The sequence below is a fragment of the Ammodytes marinus genome, assembly GCF_949987685.1.
Source record: "Ammodytes marinus genome assembly, chromosome: 2".
In the NCBI taxonomy this organism is placed as follows: Eukaryota; Metazoa; Chordata; class Actinopteri; order Uranoscopiformes; family Ammodytidae; genus Ammodytes; species Ammodytes marinus.
Window position 1 is genome coordinate 10,941,821 of NC_137231.1, and position 22,716 is coordinate 10,964,536.

At 40.3% G+C, this 22,716-nt stretch overlaps 1 protein-coding gene across 1 annotated transcript in view; it reads left to right on the forward strand.

The window, feature by feature from the left end:
* Window positions 1-16,537, forward strand: part of slc15a4 (solute carrier family 15 member 4) — a 30,214-nt gene extending 13,677 nt beyond the window's left edge. The window contains exons 7-9 of the mRNA XM_080039197.1: window positions 653-811; window positions 5,623-5,781; window positions 14,520-16,537. Coding sequence (XP_079895323.1) covers window positions 653-811; window positions 5,623-5,781; window positions 14,520-14,674 — 473 coding nt within the window. The 3' untranslated portion in view covers window positions 14,675-16,537. The remainder of the gene's footprint in view (window positions 1-652; window positions 812-5,622; window positions 5,782-14,519) is intronic.
* The last annotated feature ends 6,179 nt before the right edge of the window (window positions 16,538-22,716 follow it).

Consider the following 22,716-nt stretch of genomic DNA (forward strand, 5'->3'; position numbering starts at 1 on the left):
TGTGTGTTTATAGTGTAGACTTGCTCCGGGCAGCCCACTGGCCACGCTTGCCTGTGATGGACGCCTGGTATTATAGGATAGCCGGATTACAAGGCTACAACTCCTCTCAAATACAGCATTAAGTGTAGTTATGATAGCAGGCCGTCTCTGGGAGTTATCTTGAAAAAGCCTCTGGTTACATGATAATAGCTATCGAATGAAGCTTTTAAGGAGGCGGCAGCGCTTGATGACAACTGCTTGGCTCTTTATTATTGAACCGTCTGCACTGATCCATTTATAACTGCAGTAATATGCAAGCGTGCAGATGTGATCTTAATGAAGTGGTTAGGGTAGTTGCCTTAAAACTTAGCTAAATGCTTATTGGACTGCGTGTAAATCCACTAACTCTTGGCAGTCTTTGGCTGTTTGTTGGTGTCATGGACTTTAGTCTGCTATTTTAAGGACTGTTTCTTCATCCTGACTGAAAGATTCAAGCCTTTTAGATCCCCGGATGCCCTTTTTGCATTTTTCTTTAGTTAAGTATGTAAGTTGCAGAATTATAGCTCCAAAAATATACAGTATATGTGTGTATTGTTTAAGGATACGGTTTTGTGCATTTCTTCTCTCATTCACCATGAGCTCATGCATATTTTGTCTGTGTCTGTCCCCTCAGGTATTCTGGAGACCAAGCGCCTCGAGGTCGTCCAATCAAATGGGACCATTGACCAGGTGGTTGGCGACGTTACCTACCACGCAGCTGATTTGCCCATATGGTGGCAAGTGCCTCAATACGTGCTGATAGGAATCAGCGAAATCTTTGCAAGCATTGCAGGTACTGTTTGACATATCCTGTGTCTCAATTAGCACCGTGGTCAGGGTAGACTTGATGATTTAGGCAAAACAGTAAAATACAATTTCCTCCAGGGATGAGCCTCATCGCTTTGAGCTAGTCCTATTGACCTTCACACTGAGCCACTCTGAATGGATTGCGGGTTTAAAACTGCATTGCCCATTCTTCTAAGCAGGATGCAATGAAGACTAATGTGTGAACCCCTTTTTGAACAGTTTGTTTGATTCATTGCCACACTGCAGCGGCCTAATGTGTGCGTGAGTTGTAGTCCCGAGTAAATAGCCCAAGAGGTAAATCGATAATTGATTATCCTGATTCTCTCTCACCACTGCAAGACAATGTTCAATGAAGGGATATTGTATAAATAAGGTGAAGATAAAGTGACCTTTTTAGAATGGAAATAATGTCAAAGATGTGCCTTCACTACAGAGCAGATGCATGTTAGCACTTTCCCTCGGCTTGTAGTCCAAACAGAAACAGTGTGTACCTTTTAGACTGTACCGCGTGTCCCTGAGGGTATATGGTCACAGTGGCTACACAATTAACATCATCGTTTAAACTTTCCACCTCCATATGCAGCCAGCTGGTGCACTGACATTTAACGTGATTAATTTAAATAAACATGAAATAGTCATCGCAAGTAGTGTGTATGCCCTGTCCCCTCCACCACACACACTCACATTTAACCCATTGATGACTATTGCAATCTAGGATGCATGTCCTTAATGCCTGAGGGTTTTCTGAAAAAAATTGTATGAATTGTCAAGTCTACCAAAACCTTCATATCTAAGCCTGTGTAGCACATAGAAACATGAAATAAAATACATTTAAAAGTTAAGGTTCACAGGTTTTATTTAAACATGCTCCCTTAGCGCTTACAAACCAACACATTTTTCTAAAAATCGTCAAAATTAGATGGGGGAGAAAAAAAAAGAATAAATAATATAAAATATTTAAAAATAATGTGCTAAATGAGGTTATAATCCTGCTTCCTTTTAGCATGGATAGTAGTGACTGAGTGTGTAGTGGAGGGATAAAGATAGACAGATATAGGAAGGAGAAGATATCTTTATTTTATTATTTAGTTCAGTTATCACTGGCACCATAAATCCGACTTCCCAGTACAACTGGAACGCAGTCTGACTCTTGCTGTCTGGAGCCGATCAGCTGGTCCAAACGGCTGTATACCACGGAGATGAAAACGAAACTGAAACTTAACTATCGCCTGGCTGGGCTGAATTTGAGTTGGAGCAGCAAAATATAGCCTAAATTCATAAATATTGTTAATAAATAGATGCAATGTGTTGTGTGATTTTCGTCAGTAGCCTATAGTAGACCTTGATTCTGCGCTCCGAATGCCACTAACTGTTCTGTAATACACTATCGCGGACACAGCTGGCGTATTTTTTTTATTATTATTTATTTATTAATTTTTTGATTGGCGTGATTTTCGGCAAACCACACATTTTTTGGGTGGTCACGTGGTCTTAAAAAATCAACAAAACCCACCTCGTGTATTTGAACCAATGACGGTGCATTCTCTGTTGTGCACCCCATGAAAATTAGATAAAGTAACAATGCTGCGTGACACAGCATCAGGCAGGAGATACAATGTGGCATCGCGCAGCAGCCGTCATCAATGGGTTAAGAGAGTTAATACTGACAGATTGCTGACTGACAGACACTGTAGTGCAAGTTCAACTCTTAATTATCCAATAAGCATTCCTCCCCAGCTTGAAACACTGTTCATAGGGACATATTACACTGGAAGACGTGGAAAATGTGGATGTTTAATTATCAGTTTACCTGAGAGTTTTATGAGTCTCATCCTTATACGAACACTACGCATCAACTCCCACTTTTAGAGGCATTATACTGTTGACTCTAATGACTGCAGGGACAAAGGTATTGTCCTTTGCATACTGTAATGCTAATAATACATTATGGTGGACCGGCTCATTGATTTGACATTAACCCCAATGGCCAAACAAAGATATTGCAAAACATTTTGTAAAGGCTCTAAGACATTTCCACAGCTTGACAAATCTCCAACTAAAGAGAAAACTAAAAGTGATTTTTCTCCAAATTCTAAAGCTAGATATCTCAAAACTATCTGCGTGAATACATCCCACTTTGAGTGACTGCGACTTTTTTTGATGTTTTGATGAACTCTTTCTGAATGTCCTACATTTTTGTAATATTCCTCCTGGCTATTCATTATTTGTTCACACTGAAAGCAGCTCACCTAATGGCAGAGATCCCTATTAAATAGCCTTAACCTTATATCTACTAACAGACAATAAGAGAATTTCTAAGGCAACATCACAACTCAAAAGAATTTATATTAGAATGTATCATCTGGACCAACTTTTCACACTAGGAATAGGCTTGTGAATATTATAATAATATATAGCCCCAGGTCTGATTTGAATTCAAATGTGTGTTGTTGTTTCTCCTCAGACATTAAATTTCAGTAAATATCCCTCTCAGACACATGCTTCTCAGACTACTTAATCCATCACTGGAAATTCAGCAGTGTTTGCTTTCCCAGGAGAAATAGATTCCCACATATTTTCCTGTTAAAAAAAAAAAAAAAAAAAAAAAGATTAAAAAGTAAAGCATTGAACCAAAGCAGGTCACAATGGTTCAGGCTGGAACTGACAGTTGCAGACTTCTTTTTGATACTTCCAGGTTATCGGCAAAAAAAACGTCTCAGCAAACCATATATTATAAATATATATATATTTTTGTGTGTGTGTGTGTGAGCTCTGACCTCAACACGACATGCCATTTCATTAAAAGCTATGAGAAGTAAGGCCAGATTGCCCCAGTCGTATATAATGTGACAAAGTGAGAAATTGCTCTAATGTTCTTTCAAATTGCAGCCGCAGAATCTGACACAGAAAATGGAAACAACTGCGACAATATTCTCCTTTATTACAAGAGGGGAGTTCTTGTCTGTGAGAAATGCTCTGAATGTGAGATGGAAACATTGCAATGTGGCAACTGCGGCCCATTTTACTCAGCCTTGTATTGTGTTTATCTTGAGGTGTAGTTTTTCTTTTCTTTCTTAAGGTCTTCTCTTCCACAGTCATGGCTTCAGGCCTCAATGACATCTTACTGATTCCAGTTTGTCAAGGCCTCTGGCTATGATTGAGTCATTCTCCTGATACTACAGGTCATGTTGTAGGCTCTTCTATATGGCCCTCGCTTTATCAAGAGGGAAGATTGAACCATTAATATTTAAGACTTTCTCAACGCAGTGGAGGGATTATCCAGCCAATCCAGTCACTGAATGGTTTATGTAGGAATGAACATTCACATTCCTCGTCTTTAACTATAAAATCCAACGACACTGAAATTAGTTTAATAAGTGTGGGTATTGTAAAGCCCTTGAGCAGAACTCAGTAAGGCTTCTCTAAAACACAGGAATTCATAAAACTATCAAAGTCCCTGTGAAAGTCAAATCCAGACGTAACAAAGCTATAGGGATCCTTAAAATAAACTCTCTTCCCTCCCCCCATACCATCCCAACGGGCTTAACTCAAGGAAAATTGGCTGACAGAATTGTGACATATGTCTGGTTAAGAGGAATATTTCCCTTTAGTCTTCTTCTGTTTGAATAAATCTGTTAAAATACCTCCGGTGCCATCACACTTCCCTCACTGCAAATCCCCAGTCTTTTAGGACAATGAGTAATTCTTTGCTCCGAGTCTGCGCCACACAAGTTTCAGGCAATCAGAGTGTGCTCAAGAAAACTTTAGCAAATTGATTCCCTACAGTATTTTTAATTACTTGTTGCTAATGTTATTTTCTAAGAAAAAATAAAAAAATCCCCCCTCCAACGATGCCCCCTGGGAAGAAAAACCCATATACATCTTGAATTCCATTCCTTTTGGGTGCTCGCTGTATCTGAGAATCCTCACCAACCTTTGCAGTCCCCTGTGATATGCATAGCTATTGACCGGTATTTGTTGCTTTCAAAAGGTTAGCTTAGGATATAAACAAATACATCCTTGTGAACTTCTGGAAAGGTCATTCATGTTATCCACTGAGAAATAACCTCATATTTGCCATGCTCTTATCTCAATTCCTTTACTTGAGAAGCTTATTTTTTTCTCTTTTTTCTTTATGCAAAACTAGCGCAGGTTTCAGTAAGAAAATGGTCCATATTAATTTGTGCAATGCCCCTCTCTATGGAAGGTCTTACAAGGCAAACGTATTTAACCGCAGCTCCCTAATCTCTCCCGACAGATGTAGCTATAGGGCCTCATTTGAAAACTCACATGTTTGAGGTGCCATGAAATTATCAATGTCAGCTTGCAGGCAGACAGACCTTGAGGCAAGAAAGACACATATTTGATTTTTTTGCCCTCATCTCTCTTTTTCTTAGGTCCATTGCCCATGTTCTCAGTCCTTTCAAAACACAGTTAATATGAGTGATGTGTTTGCCAGAAAGAAAATTGTTTTTTTTTGTGTGGAGACCAGCACCAAGTAGAAAAGATGCTCAACAGTGGCACCACACACCAGTCCAGTGCCACCATGAGAAACTATCTATCTTGCAGCTACTAGGAGGCATCCTTTTTGGCCTCAGATGCAATAAACTAGAGAACTGTCACTGTCAAGGGTCAACAATGCTAATCATGTTACATAGATGTAAAATACAGATATTGTACACAAAATCAAAAGACAGATATAGAATATTAGAGTATTACCTTGTCTGCTGTGCTGCACCCCACATATTCCACAACAGTGAAAAACTAACATCTGTCATTTTACTCTTTTTGTTGCAGGTCTGGAGTTTGCCTACTCTGCAGCCCCTAAGCCCATGCAGAGTGCCATCATGGGACTCTTCTTTTTCTTCTCTGGGATTGGCTCCTTTGTGGGCTCCGGTCTGTTGGCTATTGTCAGCCTCAAGGCCATTGGCTGGATGTCATCCCATAAAGACTTTGGTAAGAGATGCAGTAGCTTATACACTCCTGATACTGTATCCGATATGTAGTCATTGTTGCCAACCACCACCAAGAGTTAGACAAACTCTACGATTGATGCAGCTGTTTTTGACGTTTTTGTATTAGCAAATAGCAATGAATCAAAAGTATTTCTTATGTGGAGGGGGACTAATAGCGATGAACCCACAAATAATTATCCGCTGACTCATCTTCAGCTCGCCTGCGCTTTGTAGCTACTTTGCGCTCATTTGTTTTGATTTTCCACCCTTCAACTTTACTTTTTCTCGTAGCATCATTTTCAGCCTCTGCAAGCAGCTTTTAACATACAAGCTCTAAAACCCCACTGTACGCTCCCTAATCACTACCAAACAGACAGAGTTAGCGAATAGCTGGTGAACATAATGGAGCATTTAAAAAGACAGATATTCCCCTTGGAGTTGAAACTAAGCTGAAAGGGGAATACTACACTTCTAACAAAAACAAGCAAGTGACCATAGTGTGAGAAACGTGTGTGTGAGAAGCGTACGTGTGTGTGTGTTGTGTGTTGTGTGTGTGTGTTGTGCGTTGTGTGTGTTTAATTGACCCTGTGGTCATTTGCCATTCAGGCTGAGGATAGCTCAAAGAATGATGCTGTCTTCAAAGTGTCTTCATGTCTTGAGCACAGAGATGATTGATCTTTACTGATCCAGTTTTCTTCAGTTGTCAAGCCTGTTGTTAGATGCCCTAGTACATGTAGAGAGCATTATTGACTTTGCACATTGACTGTTATGTACGAAATTGTAGTAATAGAATAGTTGGTATCGATTCACAATACAGAAATGTATTTACCAGGGGCATAACTTTTCATAGCTTTTGTCGATTTAAAATCCACTTAAAGAGTGTGTAGATTAGACGCAGACGGGGGGTGGGGGGGTGGGAGGGGGGACAACAGCCTGTGCAGTTCTCTTGTTTTAAGAGTGTTCCCTGTAATAAATAGACACGTCAGGCTAACGACAAAAGGTTTGTGTAAATCTGTCCGAGTGATAGAATGAATAGTGTGGCGGTGGTAGCAGATGGATGGGCTCCCTAGCGAGAGGAGACTCCCCACCCCAGATGCACTTTTCCCTGAGCATGCGGTAAATAAGCCAACACTGTAAATTGTTTACCCACAAACACCTAATAGCTCATTAATACTGTGTGCCGACAGGTTGGGAGGTACTTGTGATGATGTTAGCACTGCAAGATGCTTGGCACGCTTCATGAAATCATCCCCACCGTAGCCTTGCTTCACTTTAGGGCCAGCTTATTAGAGCCGCAGAGTGCCTGGAATACTTATTTTTGCTTTCCAAAATGAGTCATTTGATACGGTGAGCTGCAGGAAATCATGCAACAAAACATCCTCCTGGCCATTGATAGAAGACACATAGCACAAAGCTTAGGCATTACGTACAGTCAGGAATAGTTTGTCTTATGTTTCTCACATTCTTAGCCTCTTCCACATGCCATGGCTCTCTAGGTGGAATGGATTCAACTTATTTCCATGGCTGCGGGCCAAGTGGTTTGCAGTAAACAGCATCTTGGGTGAGCTGTGCTAAGTTGTACTGAGCTGTATACGGGCCTGAAGACAGATGAGCAACATTAATCACAGGCTGGGGGTCTGATTACATAGCCCTGCTTCTCTTAAGTAAAGCTGTCCCTGGAGCGTTAACATGGGGATGGCATTGCTAGTCTGGCATCACGCTGGTGGATGCTCAGCCTTCCTGTCGTGCTGTTGCTCTATCTCTCCCCACATTGCACCAACATAGGTGAAGTGTTCTGCAGGCAGGGAGGATCATGGGAAGTCCACACCTTGATAGCATATGTGATAATATATTCTGGAATGAGGTATAGGGTCCCTTAGTGTAAGCTAAAATTATTCAAAGATTTATGTTTTCTCAGTTTGACTTAATAACTGGTAAACTAATGTAGGACAGACAAGAGGGAAGGGGGTAGTGAGATAACTTTTGGGTGGTTCTTGCCACTGTGGTATTAGTTTTAGGCATACAAGTGTTTTTGTAATTTTTACATTTCATTTCATTTTAAATACAGCTTACATTTTGTACTTAATCCTCAATGTATACCCCCTTTACAAGGATGTATACAGGTTACAGACCCTGAAACAATTAGTCACACAGATTTATAAGAGTTGTAGTGTCCAACCCTTTTAGGCAAAACCACAGTGAAATATCACTGCTTTCAGCTTCTCCAATCTGAATGTTTGCTTTTATTAGTCATCAGGGTAATTCAATTAAATGTCTTTGGGTTATGGATTATTGGTTGGACGAAAAAAACAGTACGTCATCCGGAGCATTGGGATATTTTCATTGCCATTTGATGGACACAATGATGAATTGGTTAACTAAGAGACAGAATTCACATTGGGAACATTTTTAGTTTTGGGCCCTATTACAGGCAATCCTCAAAAGAGAATTGAGGTTCCTAACGGTATGAAAAACATCTGTTAAATCAAATTGTGGCAGCAGGAATACATGTGTATGTATGTTCATATGGCAAGATCATTACTAGAGAAAATGTGCCTCTTGGTCGTCCTCTTGCACCAGCCTCTTGTACTTGTGGTTTCTCCATCAGTGAATCCCATTTAGCATGTCGGAGAGTGAAGTGAATGACCACATGTGCGACTGAGAGCCCATCATCAGTCTGCAGTGCCGTGATGAACATGGTTATACAGTGCTTCAGCCACATCTGTGCTCACACTTAACTCACAGTGAGCTCATGTGTTGAAATTATTGATCCTTCAAAATCCCATGGCACATGGTTTCCTCCTCTCTGTGGTTACATCTGGTTGAGTAGTCATTCATCAACCTCTTTTTATTTGGTGTCTTTATGGGCCCAGCATAAGGCCATCTCATCCTTTACTTTCAAAGATAAGCGCAGAGCCATTTTGACCTCATAAGCCAAGTTCAACCATTGTACTTTCTTCACTTGCGTCATTCATTCTTCTCCACCTTTCTGAGAGTAACATTCAGTCAAAGTGAAGGCTTTTTGTGGGCCACTACGGTCACATGACAGGAAATGGCTTTGTAGGCCATTTCTTTGGCCCGTGTTCAAGTCTTGAATGATATCATGTCAGGTGTCTGGGACGTGTTCAGACATGCAGAGTGAGCTGAACATTTGCACGTCCTGCTCATGAAGTGTTGATCACATTTAGGGAAATGTCAACGTTTTAATTGAAGCCTTTAATGTCAGATCTGTTAAATGTAACATGAACTTCTGCCTGAAGGAGCTCTATTTGATAATGTCATTTTTTGGTGCGTGTATAAGACATGCCAGGGCCAACAGAAGCCACGTTAAAAAAATAGTAAGCATGTTGTGGCAATTTACAATTCTCCAGCATCAATCATAGAAGTTTTAACGATCAAGATGAGGGCTGCAGAAAACCTCTATATTTATAGCTGAAACACACATGCATTGATTCCCCATTCTGATTTCATTCTAAGCCAGAGCAGATGGCATTGGATGCATCGAAGCATTAAAATGTTGGGTCATTCCGCTGCAGGTCTGGATCAATTGATCCATTTTCAAACCTCAAATTGATATTGACCCGTTTCGTGTGGACTCACATGGTCTGCTCCGACCCACTCACAGTGGGTAAACAGTTTACATCACTGATGTTATATGGCTGACCCCTTCGGTTAGGGCATTCTGTGCAATCACAAAATTGTCATTGAATAATTCAGGGCTAATAGAATAGGTAGGATGTCTGCGCACACAGGTAGCAGTCTCACGGGGAAAAAAACTGTGTTAAAACAAAGCCTGTTCCAAAATACCCCGCTCTGATTGCTTTAGCCATTTCACTCCCTGAGTATGAATTTGCCTTTTAAATAATTGTCAAATATTTATGGGCTTCATTAATGGGTTTTATGGCAAGTCCTTGTTTAGTCTTTTGCTGCTGTAATTAGCCTTCCATATTTTTTGAAAATGCTTAGCAGCCAAATGGGCCCTGGGGGGCGGAGGCTGAAAGGAGTAGGGAGAGCCCGACTAAATGTATAATGAAATTAGAGCAAGAACCATTACAAAACTGAAACCTTGCCCAATCTTCAGAACTGTTCCAAAAAAATGAGTTGTTTGACATTTTGCCAGTCCCCCTTTTCATTCCTTGGGTCCTAGTTAAGAGAGACATTTTGAGATCTGAACTAAAGGTTGAGATCCAGTCATCTGTCAGAATCATTTTAAGGTCGTGGTAACAACATTTTCTTCAGCAAAGTAAAAATGTCCTAAAACTAGTTCCATGCCTCATGCTGACATTCAGTACCTGCTTAAAAGCAAATTCAGAGACGGTTGACTTTGTTGCTGTAAATCCTGCACTTGTTTTTTGTACTACTGTCCACGTTCTACTTTAAAGGGACCATATTTTACTTAACGCCCTGGATCACGCTGTTCTCAGCCCCGATACATATGTCTTCCTTGGACAAAATGTGTATGCTTTATTGTATTGCCTTTTCTAAGCGATACTGCTTTGTTAATTAAGACTGCAGAGGCAGACTTTTTCGGGGTGAAATATCGATTGCACCTCGCGCTGCAAATGCACTTCCTTTTTCCTCCCCTTGCTCTTCTGTCAAGCACATTGTTTTTGCACTTCATGAATTATTCAAATGCCGCTCTGGTTTGTTGATATATTTCTCACAAAGTATGTAAGCTTTTGACCACATTAGGATGACAACAAAATAAGTTCAAACTGTGACTGGGGTCAAAGTGTCTGGTTTTCCATTTGGCTGCTCATTTGGTTATTGCTCTGGCAGAACTTGACAGTCATCAGTCAGCTCTCTGTTCCTAGATCAAGGGTTTGGAACTACAGAGATGGCCCGGTGCAAAGAGCACACTCCTGTGTGATGCATCCTATCAACACCGGGTTTCTTTTTTCCCCACTTCTATTTGTTATTATCCACAAGAGCACGCACAGAACAGAGAGAGACTGGAACAAATAATTATTTATATGCGCCAATGGTGACATTACACAGTGTGATCCGCTCTACTGATCGCAAGTGATCATGCAGAGCGCCAGGGATCAGTTGTTTCAAACGGGTGAATCCTGCTCTTTCATCAGTAGCAAAGGACACTGTTAAATCATGTACAAGAACATGAAGGTTCCTGTGTTAGAACAGGATGCGTAGTGACACAGCTGCCTCTAGTGCAGTCGGGTGGATGTTATACAGGCTTCATTCTGGAACACTGGTTGTAATCACAGCTGTTGAAATGATACAGTCTGGGTTAATAATGTTTATAGATTATCTTTTGGCATATGCTCAGATGTATGTGCACGTTTACAGAGCATCATCTCGCTTTACACTAAACCCGCCTTTCTGTTCTCCTCGATCTCTTGTTCAAATACTAGACATTCGGATTTCTAGCAAGCAGCAAGAGAAGGAATGTGAAGCCATGGATGGCAATATTGGTCGGTCCACCACTTTGGTCCAGACTGAAATATCTGAAAAATTACTTCATTTTTCATGGTCCAAAATGAATGAATTTTGACCATCTGCTGGTCCCATTTTGGCAACCGATTCATTATTTATAAATCATTTCCTGAAAATGTTCAGGGTTTTTCAAGTTTTCAGAGAAATCATTCTTTAAATTGGGACAATATTAATAGGGACCATGGAGAATATATATGTATTTGGTTCTTTTCCAATTAATTCATTTCATTGTGTAACCAAGACAGGTTTTTATTAGTTCACAGTAGTCATCTTAAATTGCAAAATGTTTTTACAGGCAAGCATACAATTTAACATGGATATGGAGAATCAAGTTTTCAGTTATATAAATAATACACGGAGGGGGGGGGGGGGGGGGATTTCAAAGGAAAGTGCTATTTTTGCTGAAGTGAGTGCCAAAATAGTAATTATTTTCAGGAAACCTTTTAGGAATGTATTGAACATGGTGGTAGAAGAGGCTCAACCAGGTTAATTCCTGTGTGAGAGCGAGTTGTTGGTATTTTGGTGGTAAATGGATCTTAGGCTTGAGAATAGGTTACTCAGAAGCACGTCAGTTTCACCAATCTGTGGCATTCTGATGAATTTATCGACAGCAGCATATACGAAATAGGAGCAACTCTACACGCGTCAGACTGGACGGACGGGTGTAGCTCGGCATTCTGCTGTTTCTGTGGGAGACATGGGATTACCAGGGCTCATTAAGCCTGTTGATGTCATGCCTCTCTATGATTGGCACAGCTGTTTCAGAGCGATAAGACAAGTGATGTGACTGGCTGAGAGTATTTATATTTATCACCACACCCGCTCTGATCTTGGCACTCTGCGCTGCTGCAAGTACATTAACCAAAAAAGCACTCCAGACCTACCGTTAGCATTTGCCCTTATCTTTGTGCAATTAAAATAGGGCTCTTAGTATTGCCATTATCTTTTCCATTACATGTCCTGTTGTGTCTAAGGCAAGCACATCATTCCCAAACTGTACAAATGACAGAAGCATTCAGTTATACAAGGCTCTGTAGAACATCCAGCTAATTTATCTTCTTTCCAAAAAGTAAAACCTTGAAAATGTTAACAACTTTTAAAAAAGTTTCAGTATCAGGTTTCTGCTGTGCGTGTGTACCTGCATCCCATTGTACACATTCAAAATCATTGAAAAAATAACAGAAATATAATTGTTAACTTAAATACATGAAAAGTCTTAAGAACTTGTTTTGGTCCTCAAGCACCATCTTGTCCCAGGGGGCTGTTAACTTTATTGACAGGTGTAACGAGAGACTGTCCTCTAATACAGTCACTGCCACGTGATTAGGCAGCAGTTGAATTGATTACTGTTGCCATATCTAATTATGAGCAAGCTTTCATCTTTTTCTCTGGCTCTTTATCTGCTGTGACAGCTCCACATGGAGAAGCTAATAGGAGCTTTCTGAGGTAGAGGGCAGATTGCTCTGTCCGCTGGTGAAGCTGTGCCCTTCATGGCGAGCCTGTTACAGAAACCCAAGACATGTTCTTAAATATCCTGAAGCAAAAAGAATAGTCTCGGTACTCTCAGTTTTCCCCCAGTATGAGGCACTCTTCAACAACTAGCTCACCCCCCAAAAAGTTTTCCTGCCAGCAAAAGCAGTAAACAGCCTCATCTCATGCTGTTGACTACAAAGTCAATTGGTTTGCCTGACATGGTCAAGAGGACAAAAGCTGCCTTTAATGCCAATCCAATTGTCTCCATACTTGAACAGTGGAGACAATTGTACTGTTGTCAGCTTTGCCCTTCATGTAAAACCCCAGCAAGGGAAACACAGGATTTGTTTAGAGCGTTCCCTCTTGAGCTTTGCTGCTGAATGAGGATGGACACTTCAATCAAACAGTGCAGCAAATGTTAAAACGGTCAGAGTTTAAAGGCTGCTGGTTGAATCCTTGTGGTATTTCTCATTGGTTTTTTTTATGCTAGCAACTGTACACATGTAACACAGCAAATCACCACGGAAGTATGAGTTTATTTTTTTCCTCCTTTTTATCGCATCCTATCCCCACGAGGGAAACAAAATGCTCTTTAATAGCGATAAAAGCCTCCCCGGGCTGGAATCACAGCTGAGGGGCCCATATTGCTCTGTTATTTCTGATACGTTCACTCCCACATCCTCAGCAGTGTGTTTCTGTATCGACGGTGAAGAGCGGGGTCAACCGTCTTCACTTTCAGAAGGTTTCACACTGCGACGAGATGAGAAGTAACAAGCCCTCTCTCCGCTGAATCCCAATTCCTGACAGAATCGTGTTTGCCTGCCATGCTCACTTCAAGTCTGCCTTTTATGTCTAACAAAAACACGGCAACCCTGCCACACTTGTGAGTTTGCGACCGTTTACCTTTGCCTTTGGTATTCTGTTAACATGGGAGTAGTGCAATGTGATAAAAGAACCCTCCTGCTGTCCCCCTTATGACAATGTGACAAGTGACTCTTTTGTTCTGCAAAATTCCATATTTGTCATTTTGCAGCTCACATAACGTCAGTCTTGGCTTTCAAATGAATAATAATGGATTGGATTTATATAGCGCTTTTCAAGGCACTCAAAGACGCTTTACAGGGTTCCAGGTTCCATTCATTCACACAAAGTCATACTGGTGGTGGTAAACTACCATAGTAGCCACAGCTGCCCTGGGGCAGACTGACGGAAGCGTGGCTGCCATTCAGCGCCTACGGCCCCTCCGACCACCACCTCAAACATACAGCAGTCATACACATTCACACGAGGCAAGGTGGGTGAAGTGTCTTGCCCAGGGACACAACAACCATGACACAGGTGGCAGAGCGGGGATCGAACCGCCAACCCTTGGATCATTGGCCAACCCGCTTAACCACCTGAGCCACGGTCGCCTGTTCAGCCATATGGATGTATATAACTGGTTTCATCAGAATACAATATTGTCTGGATTCATTGGACAAAGATAACAAAATTGCCCACAACACAAAGTCTGGCGCGATACACCTTTGATTCTATTTGATTCAGTGGCTTGCTATCGAAATGAGATGATATCATGATATGTCTATTTAAAACAACCTGTTACATTTATATCGAAAACCAACGAAAATACAGTTGGAGTTAACCATTGTTTTGCGTATTTTAAAGACGGTGATATGCATCGATGTTAGGGCGTTGAATCGATACGGTTCGATCTTTTGCCAATTCATCGCTATATATTGATCCATATCCATGTATCCTTACTCCCTTAATGTGCTGCTATTCTAATAGTGTCCCTGTTTGCTCTCTTTGCAGGTAATATCAACGACTGTTCTCTGCACTACTACTTCTTCCTCCTGGCAGGGATCCAGGGCGTCACCTTGCTGGTCTTCCTCATTGTCTCGGTCAAGTATGACAAGCAAAGGGGCAGAGCAGGAACCCAAAGGCAGAGACATACCTCCTCTTCTTGACCCACATGCGATACACCCCCCACCATACCTGCCTTTTCCAGTCATGCCACTCAGTGCCCAAAGACCCTGTCCATTAGGTACTTTACTAATCCAATCCTACAAGAATTCTGTCAGAAATGGTCACAGATGATCCTGTCATGACTATACAGTATATATTACATATTTATGTTTATTTTAGCTTTGTGGGGAATCATTATGCCCTTTTTTTATATAACAATAATGGTTTTACAGCACTGGATGAAAGCACCAGTACCACTGACAGAATAGAGAACATTGCAGAAGCCACTTTTGAATCAATTCTACTTTGCTATCTTATATTTGTTTGTTTACTCTTGTCGCCTACCTGTGATCATTTGCACTTGAGTTGTGCAATAAGAAAATACAATATCTTGACATTTTCTACTAATTAGGAATGCTTAGTTGTATTTTTAGATCGATTTTTACCTAATTTTGAACTCACCATATTGTTGACCCCCGGTACAGTATGATACATCAGTATTAAGTCAAACTGATTGTTGAAATGATTTCTAGACTTACATCCACAGTCTGAAATTGGGGTATTTGTGCATTAAATGTACTTGAATGTTAGCATTAATGTCTCTATTACAATTACGCCTGTTGGGCTTCTGGAAGGCTACAAATACCTATGCAGTAACGTAGATGTGATCACATTGAATGTGACATGTTTTTATTCAGAGGCCACCCTTACGTTTAAGTGTAATTGCAGAAAATTCATGACTGTTAATGCAGAGACAGAATAGGGCTTTTGTTCGAGGAGATTCTATATATTCATACGCTTTGTATTTAACTAATCTAATATCAAGAGGAAAAAAATCTTCCAGTTTTGTTTCCACTGCATGTGATGACATACTGTAAGTCCACATAATTCCACCCTACAAATGATTGATAACTCCTCATGTTATAAATACGCCATGACTCCTACAAACCTTTTAATTTCTGGTCAAGCTGCAAAACCACATGTCCACATAACAACTAATTAGGAACCAACCTTAAGCTTAACAGGCAACCTTACAAATACAAATTAATAACTTAACCAGTTTACATTGACATATTTTCTTTGGAAATGTTACAGCAAAATAAAATCAGCACTGTCACAGTATTTTCTGTCAGGAACTTTTTACAGTGTTATCAGAGCTTTGCAGCTTTGCCAGAAAATGTTTTGTTGTTGTATTTATTAGACTGTGATGCATTTTTCAAGCTTTATATTACTGAAAAAATGCTTGTGTGTGTTTCTTTACTTCCCAGAATGGGTATGGCACAAGGTACTGAATAAAAAAAAAGAGAGAGAGAACTCAGGGCGTGAGATATAGTGTCGAGTGACATAACTCTCCTGGAAATCTAAAACTGCCTTTAGGAGCTCAGAACAGTTTTTACTCTGTGTTGTACATACAGCTACATCTGAAACAGCATAGAAGTGAGAGGCTATCTCAGGCAGTATATTTGTGACCCCTATTTTTTGTGATTTTGGTTTGTTTAAATGGTCAAAAAAATTATATTTCTTGTTTTGCTGCTTATTTTATATATAAATGCTTATTGAGAATGAACTAACTGTTAATGCTTAATGTTATTAATATAGTTAATGCTTTGTTAAACATTAACTATGCTAAGTTAACGAATGCTTGGTGAAGCATTAACTTAGCATTAAGGTTAGTTAATGCTTAGCTGATGTTCATTAAGCATTAACTCATCATTAGCTAATAGTCAATTCATGTTCCCTTATGGTGAAGTGTTACTATGTGCTTTGTCATCTCAGCTTTCTTAAAAAGATTGATTATGATTCATTTGGAATTATACACATGTGGAATATTGTTTTTTTGTTTTATCTGTTTCCATTAAAGTATATTGAATTTATTTGAATTGTTGTGTTCATTATTTAAGCCAGTATCAAAATAATGCATGATTTGCAAAGCTAGTTCAGACGTGTGTCACATCACTTCACTGTCTGTTAACACAAAAAAAAGCTTCACTATACATATGGTATTTTTTCTTTAAAGCCAACACTATCGTTAAAGGTTGTACAATCAGGAGATATACAGTAGCCTATTTGTATTTATTGTATACTCCTGTATTCATAAATATAACAAATATTTAAGGCATCAGAAAACATTAATAACTTAGAGTGATTACATGTTCTGGTCCTGTGTTATAAATTCAGGCAGGCAGCATGAAACTGATGTCAACATGTGAATTACGGGTTGTGCCTTTAAAGCCTGCCAGGATGCTTTCATGATTAGGGTTATGGTTTGTTGGTCCCTAGGGAAACTCAAAGTAGAGTGCCTCAATTATTTATATGCCAAAAAACACAGCCTGGAGAATGGTTACAAACACAGAGGTGTTAAGCTTCATTTTGCATTCCCATTGGCGAAGGCAGCGTATTTCTTCTTAGTTTCATCAGACACAGATTGAAATCAACACGTCAGCACAGATCATTATTTAATGCTAAACCCTCCCAGCCTTGAGGCACGGCGAGGGCCATTTCCTCTTTAATCTGGTCAGAGAGCCCACGTAGCCGTGACTGAACAGACAGCCTGATGTTTGAAACCAACACAATGCCTCCGGGTCATTATTCTACAGTGGCGGCTTGTTTCTCATGTAAAGAGGAATTTCTGACACATTGCAAGTGGTTATGAAGGCAGAATTGCGTAGCAATAACACTGAGATTTATAGTTTTGGTACTGCCCTCCTAATTTTTAAAGTGAATTTATTGGCCAGGGCTTTGGGGAACAATAGTGGCTAGGAGAGGGCACCTACTTCACACATACTTGCTACGGTCTTTGTCTTTTTAGAATGTTCTATGAGCCAAGGTAGTGTTTTGTGTCTGAAGTTTACATTGTTTTCACTTTCATAGTATATATTTTTAACAACTAGTAGCATGGGTTAGGGTAAGGTCTGGCAATTTCTGTCAAGTTTATACCAGCTTTGCATTGGCATGATAGCAGTGTCAATGTCAATGTGTTAGAATCTAGATCAAAACAGTGATGTGCCTCGCAAAGCCTCACTTTAAGTAAAAAAAAAATATATATAGGCCTATCTTTCGAACAAGGTGAATATAATATAACAATAAATCAAGATAACTTTAGCAACATTTTGTTAAGTTTCAAGAACATTAAGATGCGTTATTCCATATCCATTGTATATCGCTTAATTAAGACCATTTTCCATGCCGTGAGCTAAATCATTCGGTCTCCTCCCTGTTGACTCTTAAATAGTTTTTCAGGAGCATGTCAATCTTGTATAATCTACAAGATGTTAAGCTTATTTTAATTGTAATACTGAGTCTTACCTGTGTAATATGCAAGCGGCAGATGCCCCAGAAGATGTTCCTCCAGTAATTGCCGGATTAGGAGGTATCATCACATGTTAATTAAGATAAGCTAATGCAGACACAATGTTAAAGAACAAGTCACCCATCGCTAAGTACTAATCTTCCATATTTACACAGACCTAATTATTTGATAGAAGCCGTCTTTGTTGGTCAGCATCCTGCAGCCTTTTCTGCTTGAGATTCCAAATGGCATCGGGTTGGACAAGAGACGTGTTGTTTTTACTCCTTCGTTTCTTGCACGCTATACCGATTGAGATAGGAGCAATGGAAAACCAAAATACATTATGTACAGCTGTTCACAATCTCCTGTTCCAGAAAATGTGCTATTGTCTTCTCACTTGAAAGGCTGTTTTCTGTGGGCCTGAGCGTGGCAGCGGGTTAAGGATGTTCATTTAGACAGATGATGTGTAACAACTGCACGACACTTTTTACAGAGTACATCCATCTGGATTTATGACATCAACCTTGGTTAATATGTGCAGGTGCTGTGGTTTAGGGCTTCATATACGTACAGAATGGGGCTTGACTCCCATAAAACTGCACAGGTATCAAGATAAATCTTTCTTCCCCCACACCGAGGAGTGGACCATTCTAGCCAGGTGTATCTTGGTGGCCCCCCCTGAACTTCTACTGTTTTCCATCCTATCTCAAAGCGCTGACTGATATGAGGCTCCTATGTGCAAGGTGCCCCGCTAGTCCTCCTGTGCCAATGTATCTTAAATGACATGGTTGGGTAGTCAGCTCATCTGGCCGAAGGGCTTCTCTAGCTCCTGTAGTTGTTTATTGCCTTTGGGTTTTTGAGTTATCCCAGACACTTCTCGAAGTGCATATATTTAAACTGTTCTGGGCGAGTTTTTTTGAGATACTGTAAGAATCAAAACCTGATTGTCTACTGGCGTTGTCGGTATGTGAATCCATTCTGGGGACCAAGAAGCTGGCCTTCACAAACAGCTTATTTAGGGCTAAGGTTAACCAGAGGGTCATGCAGTAATATCTTTATGACCCATGATTCTAGAGATGTATTGACCAATTGACCAACTAAGGTTTTGGTGTGATTTTATGACAATAAGAAAGGTATAGAATAATGCAAGCCCAATCCTGTAAGGTTAAAATCTGTTCAAGGTCGAGACTAAGGTTAGTTGCTAAGCTAAATATGGTCAACAAAGAGCCCTTACAAAGCTAAGTAAAACAAGATAATCTGTATGTGTGTGTGAAAATGTGTGTGTGTGTGTGTGTGTGCGTGTGTGTGTGTGTGTGTGTGTGTGTGTGTGTGTGTGTGTGTGTGCACCCGATGTTTGTATTCCCGCTGTGGTGGACTGGTCAGTTTGGAGATTGTGTTTACACGACACAGATTAGACACAAAGGTTTTGTTTATGAACAATGTTTTCTTTAGTTCCCTGCGGCTCCATCTGTAAAAATGTGTCTGACTGGAAGGTCACGCTGACCTTGTCAGCAGCTTTCTTCACTCCTCATGTGTGTTTGTGGGTGTTTTAGATGCTGTGAAACTACTGTGAACATATTTTAAAACTAAATTCATAGGAAGCAACATAAATCAAGCAGTGAATAATCATTTGGAAATTGCAAATACAGACCCGGCACATTAGGACCACAGGGAGCACAGCGAGCCATTAGTGAGAGTTTGTTGGTCTCACATCATCAATTTAATTAAAAATCCATTTAAGATGAAGGCCAGGGGAAGGTTTTTTCTCCTTCGTTTCTTCTCAGGCAAGTCAAGAATTCAAGGCCAACAAAAAATGTTGAGTTACCATGCTCCAAGAATGGAAGAATGGAACACAATCATTAAATTTCCTGTGCCATATCCCAGCAGGTATGAGCAAATGTCGAAAACCCAGAGCCCAAGGGGGGTGGAGACGGTGGTTCTCTTAATGGGCTGCGCTGTTCTCTTCCTACCTGGAGAGGTTGAGGCCACCGATGATGGTCACAGAGAGAACCACAGTGGTGTTTTAATTACACGGGGCCCTCCATCAATCATGCCCCATGTGGCTGACAGTTAAAATCCCTCCCAGACCGACATGGGCTCTCCTCGCCCTTCACAGTCCACAGGCTGAGAATAGCAGCCATGGTCCCAGCTCACAGCACGCGCACCTCATGGACCCCATGTATATCCCCTACAGCCACCGACAGAGCCACGGAAGCAGGGAAATCACACAGGAGAAGGCAGATCGCACCGCAGAAAGAATTAAAGTAGAGCAGAAACAGATACTGGAGAGTAAGGAGGTAGTTTTTTTCCTCTGTGTGTGTGTGTGTGTTTATGTTGTGTGTGCGTGTGCATGCTATAATCATATATCAATGGCTATAAATCATTTCATATAGAAATGGCAATAAATCAATGCTCAATATATTGTGACACCAGAAAATATTAGTTTGGCATTTTGCCATTGTTTTGCCAAATAATGTTAGTACTTTAATTTGGAGAGTTAGATGAGATTGTTGATAACTTTAATAGGTGTCCCCGACTAGGATTTTCCAAAGTCTAATCTGATTGGTCAAGTCTTAGTTATAGTTCAAACCAGACAAAGGAGCTCCCAATTACAGTATTATTATTTTTTTGACTTGGCATTAGAATTTATTTTAGTGCCAACCAAGAAATAGTCCCTACCGTTGAATATTAATTGTTTAGCTTTAGATAGTAGGCAGACTTGTCTTACCTTTTGCCTGAGTCAGACAATCTGATTCCATCCAACTTTATTCTTTATGCTAAGCTAAATGTCTGTATATTTACCGTACAAACACGAGGGATTCTATCTTCTGATCAATTGTTAGCAAGAAAGCAAATCAGTGTATTTCCTAACAATGTCAAACCACTCCTTTAATTATCTCGATGCCTATCATGGCTTGTTATCTTCCCATTTGATCTCCATTTGTTTGATTTTTTTGTCACGTTAACTCAATGTCCTGGCTCAGCATGCATGCAGTGGATCAATAGCAGCACCGCAGAAGCAGAAAAGAGAATCAGTCAACAGGCTGCTTGAACTAATGCAATAAAAAGGAGAAACCCTACTAAACTTTCACACAGGTGTCTGGAGGGGCTCCATTCATTGCTGTTCTGTTGACACAACTGTGCTAATCTAAATGGCATCCCTAATTACACTCTGGGTAGTGCAAGCATTTGTTCAAGTGTCTCACCACTTCCGAGCTAATACTGGGAGTTTTGCTGATTAACAGTCTGATCCACACTGCAGCAACAGTTAACATAATGTGAACATTTATCTGCTTGATGGAAAAAATAATAACACACAAAAAAAGGCAATCAGCCAGCACCACTGGGATGATAATAACGTTCACTGAGCAAAATGCAATTTTTCAGGCGACTGCTTTTGTTTAGGAAGTTTTCAGAGATAATTATTATTTGCGCAGTTATCTAACTAATAAAAGACCCATTTTCCAAAAGAAAAACATTTCCCACCTTGCCTGTGATTAGCTCTCTTTTTATCCATACGCTCCCGAGAGATGGGGAGCACATTTCATCCCAGTTTGTCCATGCCTTTCCTGGAGGCTACGAGACAGAGGTTAATGAGACCTTAATTGGCATTTTCCTCAAAGCTAACCAAACTTTAAACCGTGTGTGTGTGTGTGTGTGTGTGTGTGTGTGTGTGTGTGTGTGTGTGTGTGTGTGTGTGTGTGTGTGTGTGTATGTGTGTGTGTGTGTGTGGGGGGGTCAGTCACATTAGCATGCTATTACAGCCATTTAATTGAATTTTTTTTTTCATAAACTGGCTGTCATGTTAGGGTATTGTGTTCTATTAAATGAGATAAAAAGTGTTAATGGCCACTGCCTCCCTCCACAGGCCAACATTAAATGGGGGGGCAGATTGTTTTAAGGTTGGTGCTCAAATTGAATCTCATGAAATATTCTAGATACACAGGTACATGTGCATTTGGCTCGCCTTTTCTCATCCACACTCCTCAGCTAACCTTTGGAAAAATTAACGACGCTGTGGTCAAAAAAGGTAATACACACTCTTGACATTGTTGTGTATTTCTTAAATGTTATGAAAATACAATATACAGAGCAACAATACAATGCTTTGGAGACTGTACGGTATATACATAACAGGTCTTTTGCTGTGTTAAGGAGGATGAAAATGAACCCGGAAAGTTGTGCCTTTTTTTTTTGTTTTTTAAATGGCATGCAGAAATTTCTCTTGGCTATACTTTGGCCTTTCCAGAACTGTTCCACACGATAAGGATCTGGCGTAGGAAATGAATATCCAAAATGTTACAAAAACTTCCAAAACCATTTAAGGTGCACACACATTCAGAACAACTATCTAGTCATGTTACTGTTCCGCTTTAAAATCTACATGTGGTCTGTATATCACGGGTCATAGTTGCTGCAGATCAGTCCTTGGATCATTGCTTGATTCTATCTAAACCCTGTGGCAATAAAACGATGATAAAAAGATAATCACCTGATAATCAAATAAAACAAAGAAACACCTGACGTCCTCATTCGGTGACTCTTACTTACACTTTCTTTTGTTAGGGATTCATCATCAGTTTATTGTGAAAATCCACTTTAATCGAATGACCCTTTGGCAGTTTTGGGTTTTGATTCGGAAGTAAATCTCCTCCTCTTTTACCTACGAGCGGTCCGGTTTCTGTCCAGACCTACTGTTCCTCTGAAAGGCATAAGGGTGAGTTTGTTACTGGGGGGGGGGGGGCACACAGTACA